This window comes from Scomber scombrus, chromosome 22 (assembly GCF_963691925.1).
Source record: "Scomber scombrus chromosome 22, fScoSco1.1, whole genome shotgun sequence".
NCBI classification, from domain to species: domain Eukaryota; kingdom Metazoa; phylum Chordata; class Actinopteri; order Scombriformes; family Scombridae; genus Scomber; species Scomber scombrus.
In genome coordinates, this window is record NC_084991.1 from 19,606,616 (window position 1) to 19,622,998 (window position 16,383).

Sequence of the window (16,383 nt, forward strand, 5' to 3'; positions counted from 1 at the left end):
AAGCAATCCCTCAGCTTAGAAGTTTAAATCCATGCTAATAGCTGTTGCAGAGGTTGCATCCCAGAATCCCTAACCGGTAAATATTGCTAGTATGGCAACTTGGTGGGTAATTAGTTTAGGCAATCAGTACAAAATTTGGGACTTGGGTTTTTATTGACTCAAGGGTGTTAAAAGTGTGTCTTAATTAGTTGGGTTGGACAATGCTGACTTGTGAATCCCTACTTGCCAACAGCATCTTTTAATTAGTCTGTATACTGTGGGCAAGATCCCTTTATTATCATATAGAAAATAAGCCATTTTGACACTAAAAGGAAGGAGTTTCAGTTTGGTTTGAACCAGTGTCTGGTGGAGCTGCTCAGCACTCAACCAAGACTGAGTGTAGCAACACAGTTGTAAAATACGTTGACTTTTTGTAGTCAAACCCAAGGTGTGGAGGAAGCAATAAAGTACTAAAAGCCAGCATGAGAATGATACAAGCAAGGATGTACAACATTTCTCTGTCCTGTTAATTCAACTTGTTCTTTTTTTTTCTTCGTCTTTCTTCCTACCTCTGTCGTTTCTTTTTCTCTGCCTCTGCTCCTGTCTGTCTCTCAGTGAGCATGCCAGCCAGTGAGAATGAATCAGTCAACACAGACAACGCCCCCGGGGGAGACGTGGAGGGGGAGACCTGCTGTACCCGGCTAGCGTAAGTACCTCACCGTCTTTCAAACCTCTTTCTTCTTTTTTTCTTAGGTCTCTCAGTCACCTTCTGTCAATCTCAAGGATTGAGTTTTATCCTGCATCTTTCCTGTTTTACTATCTCAGTGTTAAACATGGTACACGTGACTTATCTTACCTCTATCCTGCACTGATATCACCTTTGTCTCATCAAGCTAATGAAGGACTTAAGGAATTCATACAGCCACTATAGCTATGTAAGAGCAATAGTGGGAAGTTATCATACTCCATATTCATAAAATGTTGATAGGCAGGGGTCCAGAAATCTGTAAGTTTGTGTCTTTTTTTAAAATTGGTATCGGTATAGGACATCAATCATGGTTACATCTCATCTAATAGTAAAGAAGCGTATTTTTCTCACGTTTTTTCTCTCTGCTCTCCTCCCTCTTTCTCTCCTCTGTGTATATGCTGGGGAAGTGCTGTCCTCTTCCCCTGCGGGAGCTCGCGAACAGCTGACTCACTCGGTCTCCCTTGTCCTTTCATTTTTTTACATTATTCAAACAAGTGCGTTGCTTTCTTTCTTAGACACGAGGGCCAAGCAGGAGCTGTGAACTCAGCGGACCCACTTCAACACACACCAAGCAAACACACCTACATACGACACTGTTTGAAAAAAATCCAGAATCAAAGCGAACCAAAAACACACTCACCAGAGGGATAGTAAAAATCCGTAGGCACACTATGATGGCACACTGTTGTTTAATCGTACTTTTGCTGTCTATCTGTTACTTTGTCTTCGTTTTGCTGTTTGTGTTTATTCGTCCCCCAGTCAGCCCAAAACAACTTCAAATAAAGGATGTGTGATGTCAGATTAGAAACATATTTTGGTGAAGCAGTTCCTTCGTATGGTGTGATGAGCCAATTCTAAATTCTAAATTCTAAATTCTAAATTCTAAATTCTAAATTCTAAATTCTAAATTCTAAATCCTGTCAGATTATATATTGTCTACTTGATTACCAGTAAATATCTTGTGGTATCATTTTAAAAGTCATAAAAAATGTGAAGGTCTACAGAATCAATCTCCCCTTTTATTATCAGAATTCAGTCCTGTAGTTTTGAGTCTTATTTAAATACATTTGATTCACAGTAATCTGATTGTGCAGAGCCAACAGAATAGTAAACCTTTGCCAGGACTGGAAATACAAACCCTCATCTTTTTTTTTGTGGGACCGCAACAAGTTTGGCTAGGGGCATTTGCTCACACCATTATGGAGATAAGACTTGAGACTTTCAGTGTTTGTCAGTTCCTCTTGACATCGCTATGGAGACAGACCTCAGGGTAGTAACTACGTCGGCGCCAAGAGACGTGTGTACTGTCAGCCTCCATATCCAGCCAGTCAGTCATTTTATTGCTTGGTTCAGTCAGTCAGTGACTCATTTCATTGCTTCAGTCAGTCGGTCAGCCGGTCGGTCAATTCATCCGCTGTTACAAACAAAATCAGTACACAGTCGCTCACAGCTCTCTGAAAGCAGGGGGGGGGGGTTTATTCATACTACTGCATCTTATTGTTATTTGGACTGCAGTTAAAAGCAGATGAAACACCAACCATTGCATTATTTAAGGAGGTCAGTGTATTCACCATTAACCAAACGCTTGTACTAGTATGTGCATCAGGTTTGGTTATCAAATATCAACCAACTCTTGGGAGCGTGTGGTTGGTGTGTGGCTTTAAATCACACATTTAAGTTACAGGTATAAACCCACCTTCAAATAATTTAATCTGAACACCACAGATTAAAATCATTTGAATTCTCTTCACTTTTACACCTTCTCTTCTTTTCTCTTCTCTTGTCTTCTCTTGTCTTCTCTTGTCTTCTCTTCTCTTCTCTTTTACACCTTCTCTTCTCTTCTCTTCTCTTCCCTTCTCTTTTACACCTTCTCTTCTCTTCTCTTCTCTTCCCTTCTCTTCTCTTCTCTTCTCTTTTACACCTTCTCTTCTCTTATCTTCTCTTGTATTCTCTTATCTTGTCTTCTCTTGTCTTCTCTTGTCTTCTCTTCTCTTTTACACCTTCTCTTCTCTTCTCTTCACTTTTACACCTTCTCTTCTCTTGTCTTCTCTTGTCTTCTCTTGTCTTCTCTTCTCTTTTACACCTTCTCTTCTCTTGTCTTCTCTTCTCTTTTACACCTTCTCTTCTCTTGTCTTCTCTTCTCTTGTCTTCTCTTCTCTTGTCTTCTCTTGTCTTCTCTTTTACACCTTCTCTTCTCTTCTCGTCTTCTCTTTTACACCTTCTCTTCTCTTCTCGTCTTCTCTTTTACACCTTCTCTTCTCTTCTCTTGTCTTCTCTTGTCTTCTCTTTTACACCTTCTCTTCTCGTCTTCTCTTGTCTTGTATTCTCTTCTCTTGTCTTCTCTTCTCTTCTCTTCTCTTCTCTTCTCTTCTCTTCTCTTCTCTTCTCTTCTCCATTCTTTCCAAAGCAAAAGAAATGTCTTCCATAATCTCTTGTCTTCAGTTCCTCGTATGTACCTTTTGCTGTTACAGTGGTGAACAATCAACAGACTTTCTTTTTTCAACTAATAAATTGTGTTTTTTCACATCAGGGTTGATTGGAGGAAACCTAAAGTCACAGCATTATTTTTCTTTTGACTGGATGCCACTGTATACATGTTTGCAGGGGGGTGATTTGTTTAAAAGAACAGTGGGTGATGATAATGATGTTCATTTTGCTGTATTGTACCCACTGGTTGTTGTTAGTGGGTGCATGCAAATGGACAAACTGATTTCATCTTAGCAAGTTCCTTGATCACCTTACAGTTGTGCAGAGAAAAGACTAAAAGCTAATTCCATCTCAAAAGTGCAAGTAAATAGTGCACACACACACACACACAGTTGATCAAGAAGCTTATTTGCTAAAAACATGTTTGATAATGAGGGAAGTCGTCCCCCTTTATCCTCTCAAATCACCCCTTTCATGTTGCGTACCTGTCTTTATGTGTGTTATGTGTGTGTGTATAATCCATTCTGTTTTCTGTGTTCCAGAAATAGGATCTCCAAATCCAAGTTCAGGTTAGTACATGTTGTTAGTCTTTTACCCTCACCTGCTCTAACATCTCTACTGCTGTGGTATTTGTAGGTCGCTGTGTTTATGTGTGCAAGAGAAAAGAAATGGTCATTCAAAAGAAAAGAAAAATGAATTATCCTTATAAGAGTCAAAAAAAATTTGGTATTGCCTTTAAAACCCTCAGTATTATAACAGTGGCACAAGTTGATTTTAAGGTCACACAAGATGCATTCCCAAATGACTATCACAGACATGCTGAAATATGTCCATCTTTAACTTGAGAGTGCATGTCTGCTTATGTCGTGTTGTGAGTTGCGTCTCATATAACATTCAGTGTGTGCATCAACAACAAAGCCGCGACTGACTTTAAACAGCTCACACACAAACAGAAGACTGCTGGAATATGAATTCTGTAAAGGCGCAGAGAGAGAGAGAGAGAGGAAACACTTCCTGGTGAGCTGTGCTGACCTCTTTGAAAAGAGAAGAAAATCTCCTCCCAACCATGTCTGGCAGTAAAGAAAAGGGTCAAGTACAAATGATGGATAGACAACCAAAATAGAAAAAAAAGTCCTGGGTTTCCTTCGTTGTTATGAGTAAAAACCTTTGGGTGTAAAATATGTATATTTCCTTCTTTATGTTACTGTTTGGTACGCAGGATCTGAATCACTTTTTTATCCACTTTGTCTTAAAGCTGCCTATTATTTACACATTATTGTTGCCTCATTGACTTTTAAGGTAACTTGCAACACATTCTTGTAATTGCATGTTGCCATTGTGCTAATCCACTAGTAGCTGGGTTGTGTTATGTATATCTACACACACACACACACACACACACACACATATGTATATGTATGTATGTGTGTGTGTGTGTGTGTGTGTGTGTGTGTAGATATAATATGGAAAGGATATTGACTTATTGGATTCCTCCCTCAGAGTGTCCAGGGTCACGCATATAAAACATAAGCATAAAAAATGGTATACTGAGATTGATGCTTCCCTGCTTCTCCATGGTTAGAACAATGACAACACTGGTTACTGTCTGCAGGATGCTTTGTTTTCGTTTACTGAGAAAATTATGAAAATAGCAGCTCTAAAATCACTGGTACATGGGCGTAGATTAAAAAATAATATGACTCTTTGAGTGGACTGGTTCCCATATAAGTCACTGCAAGGTGGCAAATAACTGAAGCTTTCAATTTACCAAAAACAATCACTTTTATTTTCAACAGTAGAGGTAAAAAGGAAAATTAGAAAAAAGAGTTGTGGCACATCCTAACACTGAACAACATGTGGAAATAAAAACAGGGGGGGGGGGGGCTTTTTACAAGAAAATGAATCACTTCCTCTTTTGATGCATGAATTTCCTTTGAATTGTGAATCACACTATAACACATTTCACTTTAAATTTTTGCCTTCAATTATTTCGTAAGAATAAGTATTTGTTTTCTTTTTTTTTTTCTTAAATGGTGCGTATCTCATTCAGCAACAAAGCTCTTCATGTCGGCTTTTCCTCGGTGTGAAAAGTCTTTGAGGATGACTAACTCTGTTTCACAGCTCTGCTCTCAAACAACAGACAACCACGGGCCGAGCGGTGATGTCATCACTATGTTGTAGACAGACAGACTGACTCTTTCTTTTTCTTCTCTCCTCCACTGTTTGTTTTTCCACTCCCTTCTTCACTTCTTCTTTGGAATATACTTTGTTTTTTCTTCATTTCTTCTCGGTTGAGCCTTTGTTCTTTCTCTATCTTTCTTTTTTCCCTCCTCTGCATTTCTGTATCCAAACCTTTGCTCTCTCTGTCTTGCTCTTTCTGTCTTGCTCTTTCCATCTCTCACTCCCTCCATCCCTTCCTTCCCTTACCTCCGACCCTTCCGTCATCTCTTTCTCTCTTTTCCCACCTCTACTCTTCCCCATCTTTCCTTACCTCACCACCTCTCCTCTCAGTCGGTACTCGAGGAGGTGGAACAGGCTGTGTAGGAGGAAGTGTCGGGCGGCGGTCAAATCGCAGGTTTTCTATTGGCTGGTCATCTTCCTGGTTTTCCTCAACACTCTGACCATCGCCTCTGAACATCACCAGCAGCCTCAGTGGTTAACTGATGTACAAGGTATCTAAGCAAACCCACCAACACACATGTACACACAAACACTGTCATAGTTAAATTGTTGCATGCATTTTCCTCATCATATCTCCTTTCTTCTCTTCTCCTCAGATATAGCCAATACGGTGTTGCTAGCACTCTTCACCGGTGAGATGCTGCTGAAGATGTACAGTCTGGGCTTACAGGTACGAGATTAAGAGTACACATTAAGATGAAAGTAGCAGGGAACTTTGGCTGAACTATTTTATTGTGTTAATTATAGGTTTATCAAGACAAATGTAAACTCGCCGTTAAAATGGTCCTTTCTCTCCGCAGGCATACTTTGTCTCGCTCTTCAATCGATTCGACAGCTTCGTTGTATGTGGAGGAATACTTGAGACCATTCTGGTGGAAACTAAAATAATGTCTCCTCTCGGCATCTCTGTGCTGCGTTGCGTACGCTTGCTGCGAATCTTCAAAATAACCAGGTTAATAAAGACACTTTAAATATTGAAACATAGATGATTTATGTGCTCTTACAGCTATATATACTTTTGCACATGCACACATATTGGCCTTGATATAGTTCACAATTTAAATTGAACATCTCTTTTCCAGATACTGGAACTCTCTGTCCAACCTGGTGGCCTCCCTGCTTAACTCTGTTCGCTCCATCGCTTCCCTGTTGCTCCTACTGTTCCTCTTCATCATCATCTTCTCCCTGCTCGGCATGCAGCTTTTCGGGGGAAAGTTCAACTTCGAAGAGACCCGACGCAGCACCTTTGACAACTTCCCCCAGTCTCTGCTCACTGTGTTTCAGGTAATGATACTACTCATTGTCTTCTCTGTGCACTCACATTTTCTGTGTGTGTCCTCAAGACTATAAATTAAGTAATTTAATCTAGTATGAGTTTCTAAAATATGTCACTGTGACAAGAGTAAAATAACTTCTTTCCAATTTTTTTGACTATTAGATTTTTATGCCATTTATTTCTATTTCTATAGATCTTAACAGGAGAAGACTGGAACTCTGTGATGTATGACGGCATCATCGCGTACGGTGGACCGTCGTTCCCCGGCATGCTGGTCTGCATCTACTTCATCATCCTCTTCATCTGTGGAAACTGTATCCTCTAACAAAATAGGTCTGCATGAGACAGCTGCACATAGGCCTAGATTATGTGCATATGGAAGATTGACAAAATTCTGTCCTGACAAATGGAAAACAACGTGACTGACTGTGGTTTGAATTAAATCAGATTGGATTTCTAACCTCTGTTTAAGATGCAGTTGCAAGGCAGAAAGATGTGTTTTACATAAGAATGCATCCACACAGTTTATTGTTCAGAATCCACAGTCCAAAACCTGAGCGCCCAACGTGGGGCTCGAACCCACGACCCTGAGATTAAGAGTCTCATGCTCTACCGACTGAGCTAGCCGGGCTACATTCCCAGTTGGAAAATTGCCAGTTCGATTCCCGGCTCCTCCAGTCCACATGTCGATGTGTCCTTGGGCAAGACACTTAACCCCAAATTGCTCCCGTTGCTGTGCCAACGGTGAATGAATGCGAGTGAATGGTTAACTTCCTCCTGATGTGCAGGTTGGCACCCTGCGTGGTAGCCACTGCCATCAGTGTATGAATTTGTGTGAATGGGGTGAATGAGTTGTAGTGTGTAAAGCGCTTTGAGTGGTCGTAGAGACTAGAAAGGCGCTATATAAGTACAGTCCATATAAGTACAGTCCATATTGTGGGTCATTGAGCATGTCTATTAAAGAAATTATCTTTCAGATTAATAAATGTTAGATTAAAGGTTACTAATTATTCATTTAGTCTACTTGGATGGTTTTAAAGAAGCCACACTGATGATCCAATATGTCCACAAAATCCTTAACATTACCCGCTGACCAGATATCCTACTGAATGTCTTCTTGGCCATCGCTGTGGACAATCTTGCAGACGCAGAGAGCCTAACATCAGCCCAGAAAGAGGAAGAGGAGGAGAAGGAAAGGAAAAAACTGGCCAGGTAAAGCAGAACATTGAAAGAAAGACAGGTTCTCAGAGAGCTTGGGAAAGAAAGTGAGAAAAAAATGGTAGGGTGAGAGAACCGAACCCTACAGGAAGAGCTTTAATTTACATCATCCATGTCAGTGAGTGATGCACAGAAGCAAATCAAAGTACTGAAAATCCTTAACAATTCTAATATGTACGTATTTTAAGGTCTTAAGACAAGCTGACATTTACCTGCTTTAATTTTCTGTCTAAACCAGTTTTATTGGGTCATTTTAGCGTCTCATTGCCTACAGAGGCAGATACTGTTCCCCTCAGTGGCACCAATCATTAAATATCTCCTTCTTAGTAGCAACCAGTATTGATTGGAGGAGATAGTGTGATGGAAATCAATAATTTGCCTGCTTGCTATCATAATGGTTTGATTTAAATAACAAAGCCACCCTCTGTGACAGAAGTACACCCGATGAAAGTCTTATTTTGCTGTTCTGGTGTTAATGTATATGTAATGTAAAGGGAATAGAGGCTAACACAGAATGAGAGAGACACCTAAAGTGAGGGTTTTCCTTTCCTCCTTCGTTCTCCAGGCTCGCCAGTCCAGAGAAGCGTCACAACAACGAGAAGCCTCCTCTTGAGGAGGAGAAGAAGGAGAAGAAGAAGGAGAAGATAGAGCTGAAGTCTATCACATCTGATGGAGAGACCAACACTGCCACAAAGGTACACAGCAAGCAGTTGAGTAATGTGGTGGGCACACTGCCTCCAGCAAGGATGCGTCTGGACCACTACATGCTCCGGCTGGTGGGCGTTGCTGTTTCCCTCAATGATCATGATAGACAGCTTTTATTTTCTCTCCAAAGAAATGATACAGCTTAAGTTGGGCCGAGCTTGGTTTTGGCAAGTTAGTTTTCAAGCAAGAAAAAATGGCCCCCTGGTCAAACACTTGCTCATATTACAGATAAACAGTCCACTGAAATATATTTCTAGAAACATTTGAGGCCAGAAATAGGCTATGCAGGAAATAATTTTGATTCATATTTGATCAGCACTGCATAGTTTGACAGTTTGATCTGAGCTTCGTGAGCCAGCTGTGTTGTGCTGGAAAGATTCATTTGCAAGAAGTTGGGCTCAAGTTATGTTTATGCAAATGCAAGCGAACAGTCGTATCTATCATGCACCATGCGGCTGCATCTCCTGCTCACCATAGAAAATGAATAGAATCTGTCGACTTGAGAAAAACATCATCGCTTCCAGTCTGCATGAAGCATAAGTGAGTATGTTGTCATAAAAATTAATGAGATGGTGAATAAATACAATGCTCTTCTTTGGCAGATCAACATGGATGACTACTGTGGAGATGAGAGTGAAGAGAAGAATCCATATCCTGCTAATGATTACATAGGTAATACACAGCCTAGCCACAAGCCAGGTGTGTACGGAGGAATGAGTGAATGAGTAGAAAATGTGCCTGGCTATCAACCTTCCTCTCCCCCTTCTTGGTCTTCTTCTCCTAATGTCTCCTTCCCTCCCTCTCATTAGGAGATGAGGATGATGAGGAGCCAGAGATGCCAGTGGGTCCGAGACCGCGGCCGCTTTCCGACATTCAGCTGAAGGAGAAGGCCGTTCCCATGCCGGAGGCCCGCGCTTTCTTCGTCTTCAGCCACACAAACCAGTAAGAAGAGACTGTAGTTCACTCTCTCTCGTTACCTTCGTCAAGATTTCTTGTTCATTTAATCCTGCACATAAAAAAGTAATTGAAACTACAAAATGATTTGCTCACTTTGTCTCTCAATCCCTCCGTTTCTGTGTGTCTGTTTTTGTAGATTTAGGGTTCTGTGCCATAAGATCGTCAACCACAACATCTTCACAAACCTCATCCTCTTCTTCATCCTGCTCAGCAGCATCAGTCTGGCAGCAGAGGATCCAGTCCAGAATGACTCCTTTAGAAACAAGGTAGCACACACACACACAATCAAACAAAAAATAAAATAATGAAAAATTGGGAAGATGCACATCCAGAATATATACACGAGGCCAAATGTACATTCATACCCAGAAAGCACACATTGTAGCTGTCATTAGCTACTCACACACACACACACTCATTCTGTGCTAAATGGATTATAGCTGACAGCAACATATAGAGGAGCAGAAGCTCATTGTGACTGGCCTGTTATACTTAATGAGATTTATTCCAGAGTACTGTAACTGTGATTAACTTCATGTTAAGAAGATGTTAAACGCCCGTTAAGCTTTGTTGCGTCGATTTCACTCCTTTTTTTTTTAAAGCCATGCTGGTAAATTAATTCTATAGTAGTGTAATGTACACATACAGCAAATAAGATATAGCCAAGGAATGGATTTATTATAGCCCTCAGGGTTCTTGTTAACCCACATACCAGGCACATTGCAGACAATAGTAGAGTCTGTGTTTTCAGAGTTAAGCCCAGCCGTAAAAGACCAACACATGTACTGTTTGTTTTAAACCTCCTGTTGTCTTCAAGTCAGGAAGGAAGGGAGGACAAAGGAAGGAAAGGAGGGAGGGAGGGAGGAAAAAGGGAGGGAGGGAGGAAGAAGGAAGGAAAGGAGGAAGGAAAGGAAAGACGGAGGAAAGAAGGAAGGAAGGTAGGAGGGAGGGAGGAAGGAAGGACAGAAGGAGGAAGAAAGGGGGATGGAGGAAGGAAAGAAGAAAGGGAGGACAAAGGAAGGAAAGGAGGGAGGGAGGGAGGGAGGAAGAAGGAAGGAAAGGAGGAAGGGAGGAGGGAAGGGAGTATGGAAGAACGAAGCAAAGGAGGGAGGAAGGAAGGAAGGAAAGGAAAGACGGAGGAAAGAAGGAAGGAAGGAAGGTAGGAGGGAGGGAGGAAAGCAGGAAGGAAGGTAGGGAGGAGGAAAGAAAGAGAGAAGGAAGGAATGAAGGAGGGAGGGAGGAAGGAAGGACAGAAGGGAGGAATAAAGGGGGATGGAGGAAGGAAAGAAGGAAGGGAGGAAAGAGAGAAGGAGGGAGGGAAGAAGGACAGACGGAAGGAAGGAAGGGAGGACAAAGGAAGGAAAGGAGGAAGAAAGGGAGGACAAAGGAAGGAAAGGAGGGAGGGAGGGAGGAAGAAGGAAGGAAAGGAGGAAGGGAGGAGGGAAGGGAGTATGGAAGAACGAAGCAAAGGAGGGAGGAAGGAAGGAAGGAAAGGAAAGAAGGAAGGAAGGTAGGAGGGAGGGAGGGAGGAAAGCAGGAAGGAGGGAGGGAGGAAGGAAGGTAGGGAGGAGGAAAGAAAGAGAGAAGGAAGGAATGAAGGAGGGAGGAAGGAAGGACAGAAGGAAGGAAGAAAGGGGGATGGAGGAAGGAAAGAAGGAAGGGAGGAAAGAGAGAAGGAGGGAGGGAAGAAGGACAGACGGAAGGAAGGAAGGGAGGACAAAGGAAGGAAAGGAGGAAGAAAGGGAGGACAAAGGAAGGAAAGGAGGGAGGGAGGGAGGAAGAAGGGAGGAAGGGAGGAGGGAAGGGAGTATGGAGGAACGAAGCAAAGGAGGGAGGAAGGAAGAAAGGAAAGGAGGAAGGAAAGGAAAGACGGAGGAAAGAAGGAAGGAAGGTAGGAGAGAGGGAGGGAGGGAGGGAGGAAGGAAGGTAGGGAGGAGGAAAGAAAGAGAGAAGGAAGGAATGAAGGAGGGAGGGAGGAAGGAAGGACAGAAGGAAGGAAGAAAGGGGGATGGAGGAAGGAAAGAAGGAAGGGAGGAAAGAGAGAAGGAGGGAGGGAAGAAGGACAGACGGAAGGAAGGAAGGGAGGACAAAGGAAGGAAAGGAGGAAGAAAGGGAGGAAAGGAGGGAGGGAGGAAGAAGGAAGGAAAGGAGGAAGGGAGGAGGGAAGGGAGTATGGAAGAACGAAGCAAAGGAGGGAGGAAGGAAGGAAGGAAAGGAAAGGAGGAAGGAAAGGGAAAGAAGGAAGGAAGGTAGGAGGGAGGGAGGGAGGAAAGGAGGGAGGGAGGAGGAAAGAAAGAGAGAAGGAAGGAATGAAGGAGGGAGGAAGGAAGGACAGAAGGAAGGAAGAAAGGGGATGGAGGAAGGAAAGAAGGAAGGGAGGAAAGAGAGAAGGAGGGAAGGAAGAAGGACAGACGGAAGGAAGGAAGGGAGGACAAAGGAAGGAAAGGAGGAAGAAAGGGAGGACAAAGGAAGGAAAGGAGGGAGGGAGGGAGGAAGAAGGAAGGAAAGGAGGAAGGGAGGAGGGAAGGGAGTATGGAAGAACGAAGCAAAGGAGGGAGGAAGGAAGGAAGGAAAGGAAAGGAGGAAGGAAAGGGAAAGAAGGAAGGAAGGTAGGAGGGAGGGAGGGAGGAAAGGAGGGAGGGAGGAGGGAAGGTAGGGAGGAGGAAAGAAAGAGAGAAGGAAGGAATGAAGGAGGGAGGGGGGAAAGAAGGACAGAAGGAAGGAAGAAAGGGGGATGGAAGAAGGAAGGGAGGAAAGAGAGAAGGAGGGAGGGAAGAAGGAAGGAAGGGAGGAAAGAAGGAACAGTCAAAACAGACGGGGTCAATTTGACCCTGGAGGACGACACAAAGGTTCATGAAAAATGTACCTGCATCGGACACAGTAATAGAGCATCGCCTCATTGTTTTATGCATTGATTGTTTTGTATTCATGGCTATAACATGTGAGGTGTAGTTCAATAAAAAAAAAGATAGAACTGTGTGTGTTGTATCTATGTCTGTAGAGTGTTTCCTCCGTCAGTGAGCAAGACAAATCCCTCCAGGGGATATTAAAGATCTGTTTTATTGTATTTTCCTCGGCTATGGTATAGGTTGCTGTTTATTAACCTACCTCAATTAACCTTAGTCTGAAACCTTAATGAAATTAAACATCCTGTCTTTCAGATTCTGCTCTACTCTAAGTCTATTATAGTCAATTCAGAATTCATTATCCCTAGCCCCGAACCTCAGTATTGAGGTTGTGATGTTATACTATGTTAGACCATGTTAGAGTTTATTTTAAGTTCAGCTTTAACCTTTGTGTCGTCCTCCCGGGTCAAATTGACCCCGTCTGTTTTGACTGTTCCTTCTTTCTTCCCTTCCTTCCTTCCTTCTGTCCTTCCCTCCTTCCTTCCTCCCTCCCTCCTTCTTTCTTTCCCTCCTTCCTTCCTTTCTTCCTTCTTCCCTCCCTCCCTTCTTTCCTCTGTCCTTCTTTCCTTCCTTCCTCCCTACCTCTTTTCCTTCCTTCCCTCCTTTCCTTCCTTCTTCTTCCCTTCCTTCCTTCCTCCCTCCTTTCCTTCCTTCTTCCTCCCTTCCTTCCTTCCTCCCTCCTTTCCTTCCTTCTTCCTCCCTTCCTTCCTTCTTCCTCCCTGCCTTCCTTCCTTTCCTTCCTTCTTCCTCCCTCCCTTCCTTCTTCTTCCCTTCCTTCCTTCCTCCCTCCTTTCCTTCCTTCTTCCTCCCTTCCTTCATTCCTCCCTCCTTTCCTTCCTTCTTCCTCCCTTCCTTCTTCCTCCCTTCCTTCCTTCCTCCCTCCTTTCTTTCCTTCTTCCTTCCTTCCTTCTTTCCTTCCTTCCTTCCTTCCTTCTTCCTCCCTCCCTTCCTCCCTCCCTTCCTTCCTTGACTCGAGGACAACAGGAGGGTTAAAGAGCCAAATCTGAAAAGCATTGTTTTTCTAACATCTTCTGAGAATATTAGCTTATTATGGTTGCATTAATGACCTAATTTTACATCTTTGCTAATGTTTTTGTTTTGTTTTATTTTGTTTTTATTTATGATGTTTTCCATTATATTGTACTCCACATTAATCCAGCATTGTTGTTGTTTCAGATCCTGGGCTATGCCGACCATGTATTTACTGGACTTTTCACCATAGAGATTATTCTTAAGGTAGTTTTCAATATTATTCTTTATTTATGCAGGATTAGTCATTTGTGCAATTTATGCTCTATTTTTCATTCTACCAATGTTACAGAACCTTTTCTGTATGTTTGGGAGGCTGATAAACTGTGTTTTTAAGTTTTAATCATCAGTGAAAAAAACTATGTAGAGAATCAGCTTTCAGATTGCTTTAAGTATGTGTCCTCAGCATAGACTGTATATAAAATGGACGTAACATCCGTGACGTCACCCATTGGTTTGTGGACTGCTGCTTGGAAGCCAATAATTTCGGATCTGAGCAGCGCCATCTTGAAAATTTCCGGTGCATGCTGGGTAAAAATAAAAACATGGATTCTACTTATATGGGCATCAGGAGGAGCATGAGGCGCCCTCCTGAACCTGTGAACCAATCAACCTGTCAATCACGACGTAGCCACGCCCTAATGCATACCCTGCTTTATCGTCACATATAAAATCAGGGAGGCCAAAATGTCCCAAATGAACATCATACTGCATTGAAGAAGGCTTTAAACTAGCGATTGAGACCATAAACACATTTTGAAAACGTTTACCGAAGTTAGAAATCAAGTGAGAAGTTGGTGAATTCTCCATTGACTTGTATAGAGACGGAAGTCCTTTTGACACCAAAACGGTCGCCCCCTGGTGGCCTTTTGATAGAATGCAGTTTTAAGTTACTTCCGCGTTCGCATCATTTCAGAGGACCCGAACTCCCCGCCTGGTCCTCAGTAGGAAATGCATCTCATCTACAGTCTATGTTAAAACAAAGAGCCTCTGCATGTGTAGTGTAGTATTGTCATCTAGTATTGTAGGTCCCCTCCATGTACACTACTAAAATGTGATTTTTATACTTCTTTAAATGACCCTAAAATATGAACCTTGACCCCTGCAGATGACGGCCTACGGAGCCTTCCTCCATAAAGGTTCATTCTGTAGGAACTATTTTAACATTTTGGACCTGGTGGTGGTCAGCGTGTCCCTCATCTCCTCTGGAATACAGTGAGTGTAACAACATGTTTTATGCTTTGTTTTTTTTATGATCCATGATCTTGGCATTTTAATTTAAAAAAAAATCTGCACTATACTGGATCAATTATCCAGATAGTGAGTAGTTTGTGAGGCATTGCAGTCCAAAAAAACCACAATTCAAATTGTCAAGTGGCTAAGTGGAGAAGTGTTATAGTTTGTAAATTCCCCCATGCTTCACACTTCTCTCATCCCTCTAACAACTTGCACTTCATTACTCTCCAATCCTTTCTTTTTTTAATGATATTTATTAAAGATGTTCTCTGCGTCCTGCCGCTAATAACTCCTTGGATTGCTTTGATATTTTCCTGATGTTTAATATGCTATACTACACTCTCTGTCTCTAATGCTTAATAGACTAGACATCTCGACGTAAGTCCACATTGGTCCATATTAATTAATACCCCCCCCTTAATAGACCTTCACCTTAAATGTGTAAAACTGTCACTCTTTTGATTTGGTATTTCTGTGGTCTTGGAGAGTTTAGTTGAGACCTTCCCCAAAGGCAATACAAAAAAATTAATAACGTATTCAAATCTGCAAACTCAACTTTAAAGACTGCAATAATTGATCTTGAACCAGAAAATGTGTTTTTTTAAATAAATAAATAATCCTGGGTCCTCTAATACTGTTTTCACCCTTCGCATCGAATACATGTTAATGGATGTGTTTATCTTTCCTTTGTCATAGATTTGGGGGCAGGTAAGATTCAGTTCTTATTTCTGGATGAACTGAACTCTCCTGGGCACTAGAAGTGACACCTGAATGCTAAAACTCACTGTTTTTGCTTGTTAAAGGTCGTAAATGTGAGAGGGATTATATCTGGAATATCACAGTCAAATTAATTACACTGGTGTAATATTTAGTACTGTTTTATGGACAGCTTGTTACTGTTTTATTATTTATTGTAAGTATTACTGTGCAGGATATAGTGGAGCTACACATCTCTCATGCCTTCTTCCCATATAAGTGCACATTGGTGTAACACTGCAGAAAAGCAGAAAGGAAATGGCACATTTTCATAAACAGTAAAGAGTTTAAATGCATGTGTCAAAACAAATGACAAACTACAGAAAACATCCACCTATATGAAGGATCAGTTACTCCTGCAGCCAGCACGTATAGTCTCATAATGTGTCTGGACAGCAGTTAAATATGGCTCACATCAGTAGAGTAAACCCATATCTATTTTTGCTTTTACCTTCCTTCCTCCCGCCTGTCCTTCCTTCTCACCTTTCCTTCCTTCTTCCTTCCTCCCTCCCTTCCTTCTTCCTTCTTTCCTTCCTTATTCCTTCCTTCTTCCTTCCTCCCTCCCTTCCTTCTTCATACTTTCCTTCCTTATTCCTTCCTTCTTCCTTCCTCCCTCCCTTCCTTCCTCCCTCCCTCCCTCCCTCCCTCCCTCCCTCCCTCCTTTCCTTCCTTCTTCCTACTTTCCTTCCTTCCTCCCTTCCTTTCCTTCCTCCCTTCCTTTCCTTCCTTCCCTCCTTTCCTTCCTTCCTCCCTTCCTTCCTTCCTCCTTCCCTCCTTTCCTTCCTTCTTCCTCCCTTCCTTCCTCCCTCCCTCTTTTCCTTCCTTCTTCCTACTTTCCTTCCTTCTTCCTTCCTCCCTTCCTTCCTTCCTTCCTTCCTTCCTTCCTCCTCCCTCCTTTCCTTCCTTTCTCCCTTCCTTACTTCTTCCTCCCTTCCTTCCTTGACTCGAGGACAACAGGAGGGTTA

General features: G+C 42.3%; 1 protein-coding gene across 1 annotated transcript in view; it reads left to right on the forward strand.

The window, feature by feature from the left end:
• Positions 1–16,383, forward strand: part of cacna1c (calcium channel, voltage-dependent, L type, alpha 1C subunit) — a 188,755-nt gene that overhangs the window by 142,365 nt on the left and 30,007 nt on the right. The window contains exons 11-24 of the mRNA XM_062444064.1: positions 595–685; positions 3,697–3,723; positions 5,666–5,826; positions 5,932–6,005; positions 6,136–6,287; positions 6,418–6,619; positions 6,805–6,925; positions 7,709–7,823; positions 8,395–8,524; positions 9,137–9,206; positions 9,344–9,476; positions 9,628–9,757; positions 13,574–13,633; positions 14,535–14,641. Of these exons, the coding sequence (XP_062300048.1) occupies positions 595–685; positions 3,697–3,723; positions 5,666–5,826; positions 5,932–6,005; positions 6,136–6,287; positions 6,418–6,619; positions 6,805–6,925; positions 7,709–7,823; positions 8,395–8,524; positions 9,137–9,206; positions 9,344–9,476; positions 9,628–9,757; positions 13,574–13,633; positions 14,535–14,641 (1,573 nt within the window). The remainder of the gene's footprint in view (positions 1–594; positions 686–3,696; positions 3,724–5,665; positions 5,827–5,931; positions 6,006–6,135; positions 6,288–6,417; positions 6,620–6,804; positions 6,926–7,708; positions 7,824–8,394; positions 8,525–9,136; positions 9,207–9,343; positions 9,477–9,627; positions 9,758–13,573; positions 13,634–14,534; positions 14,642–16,383) is intronic.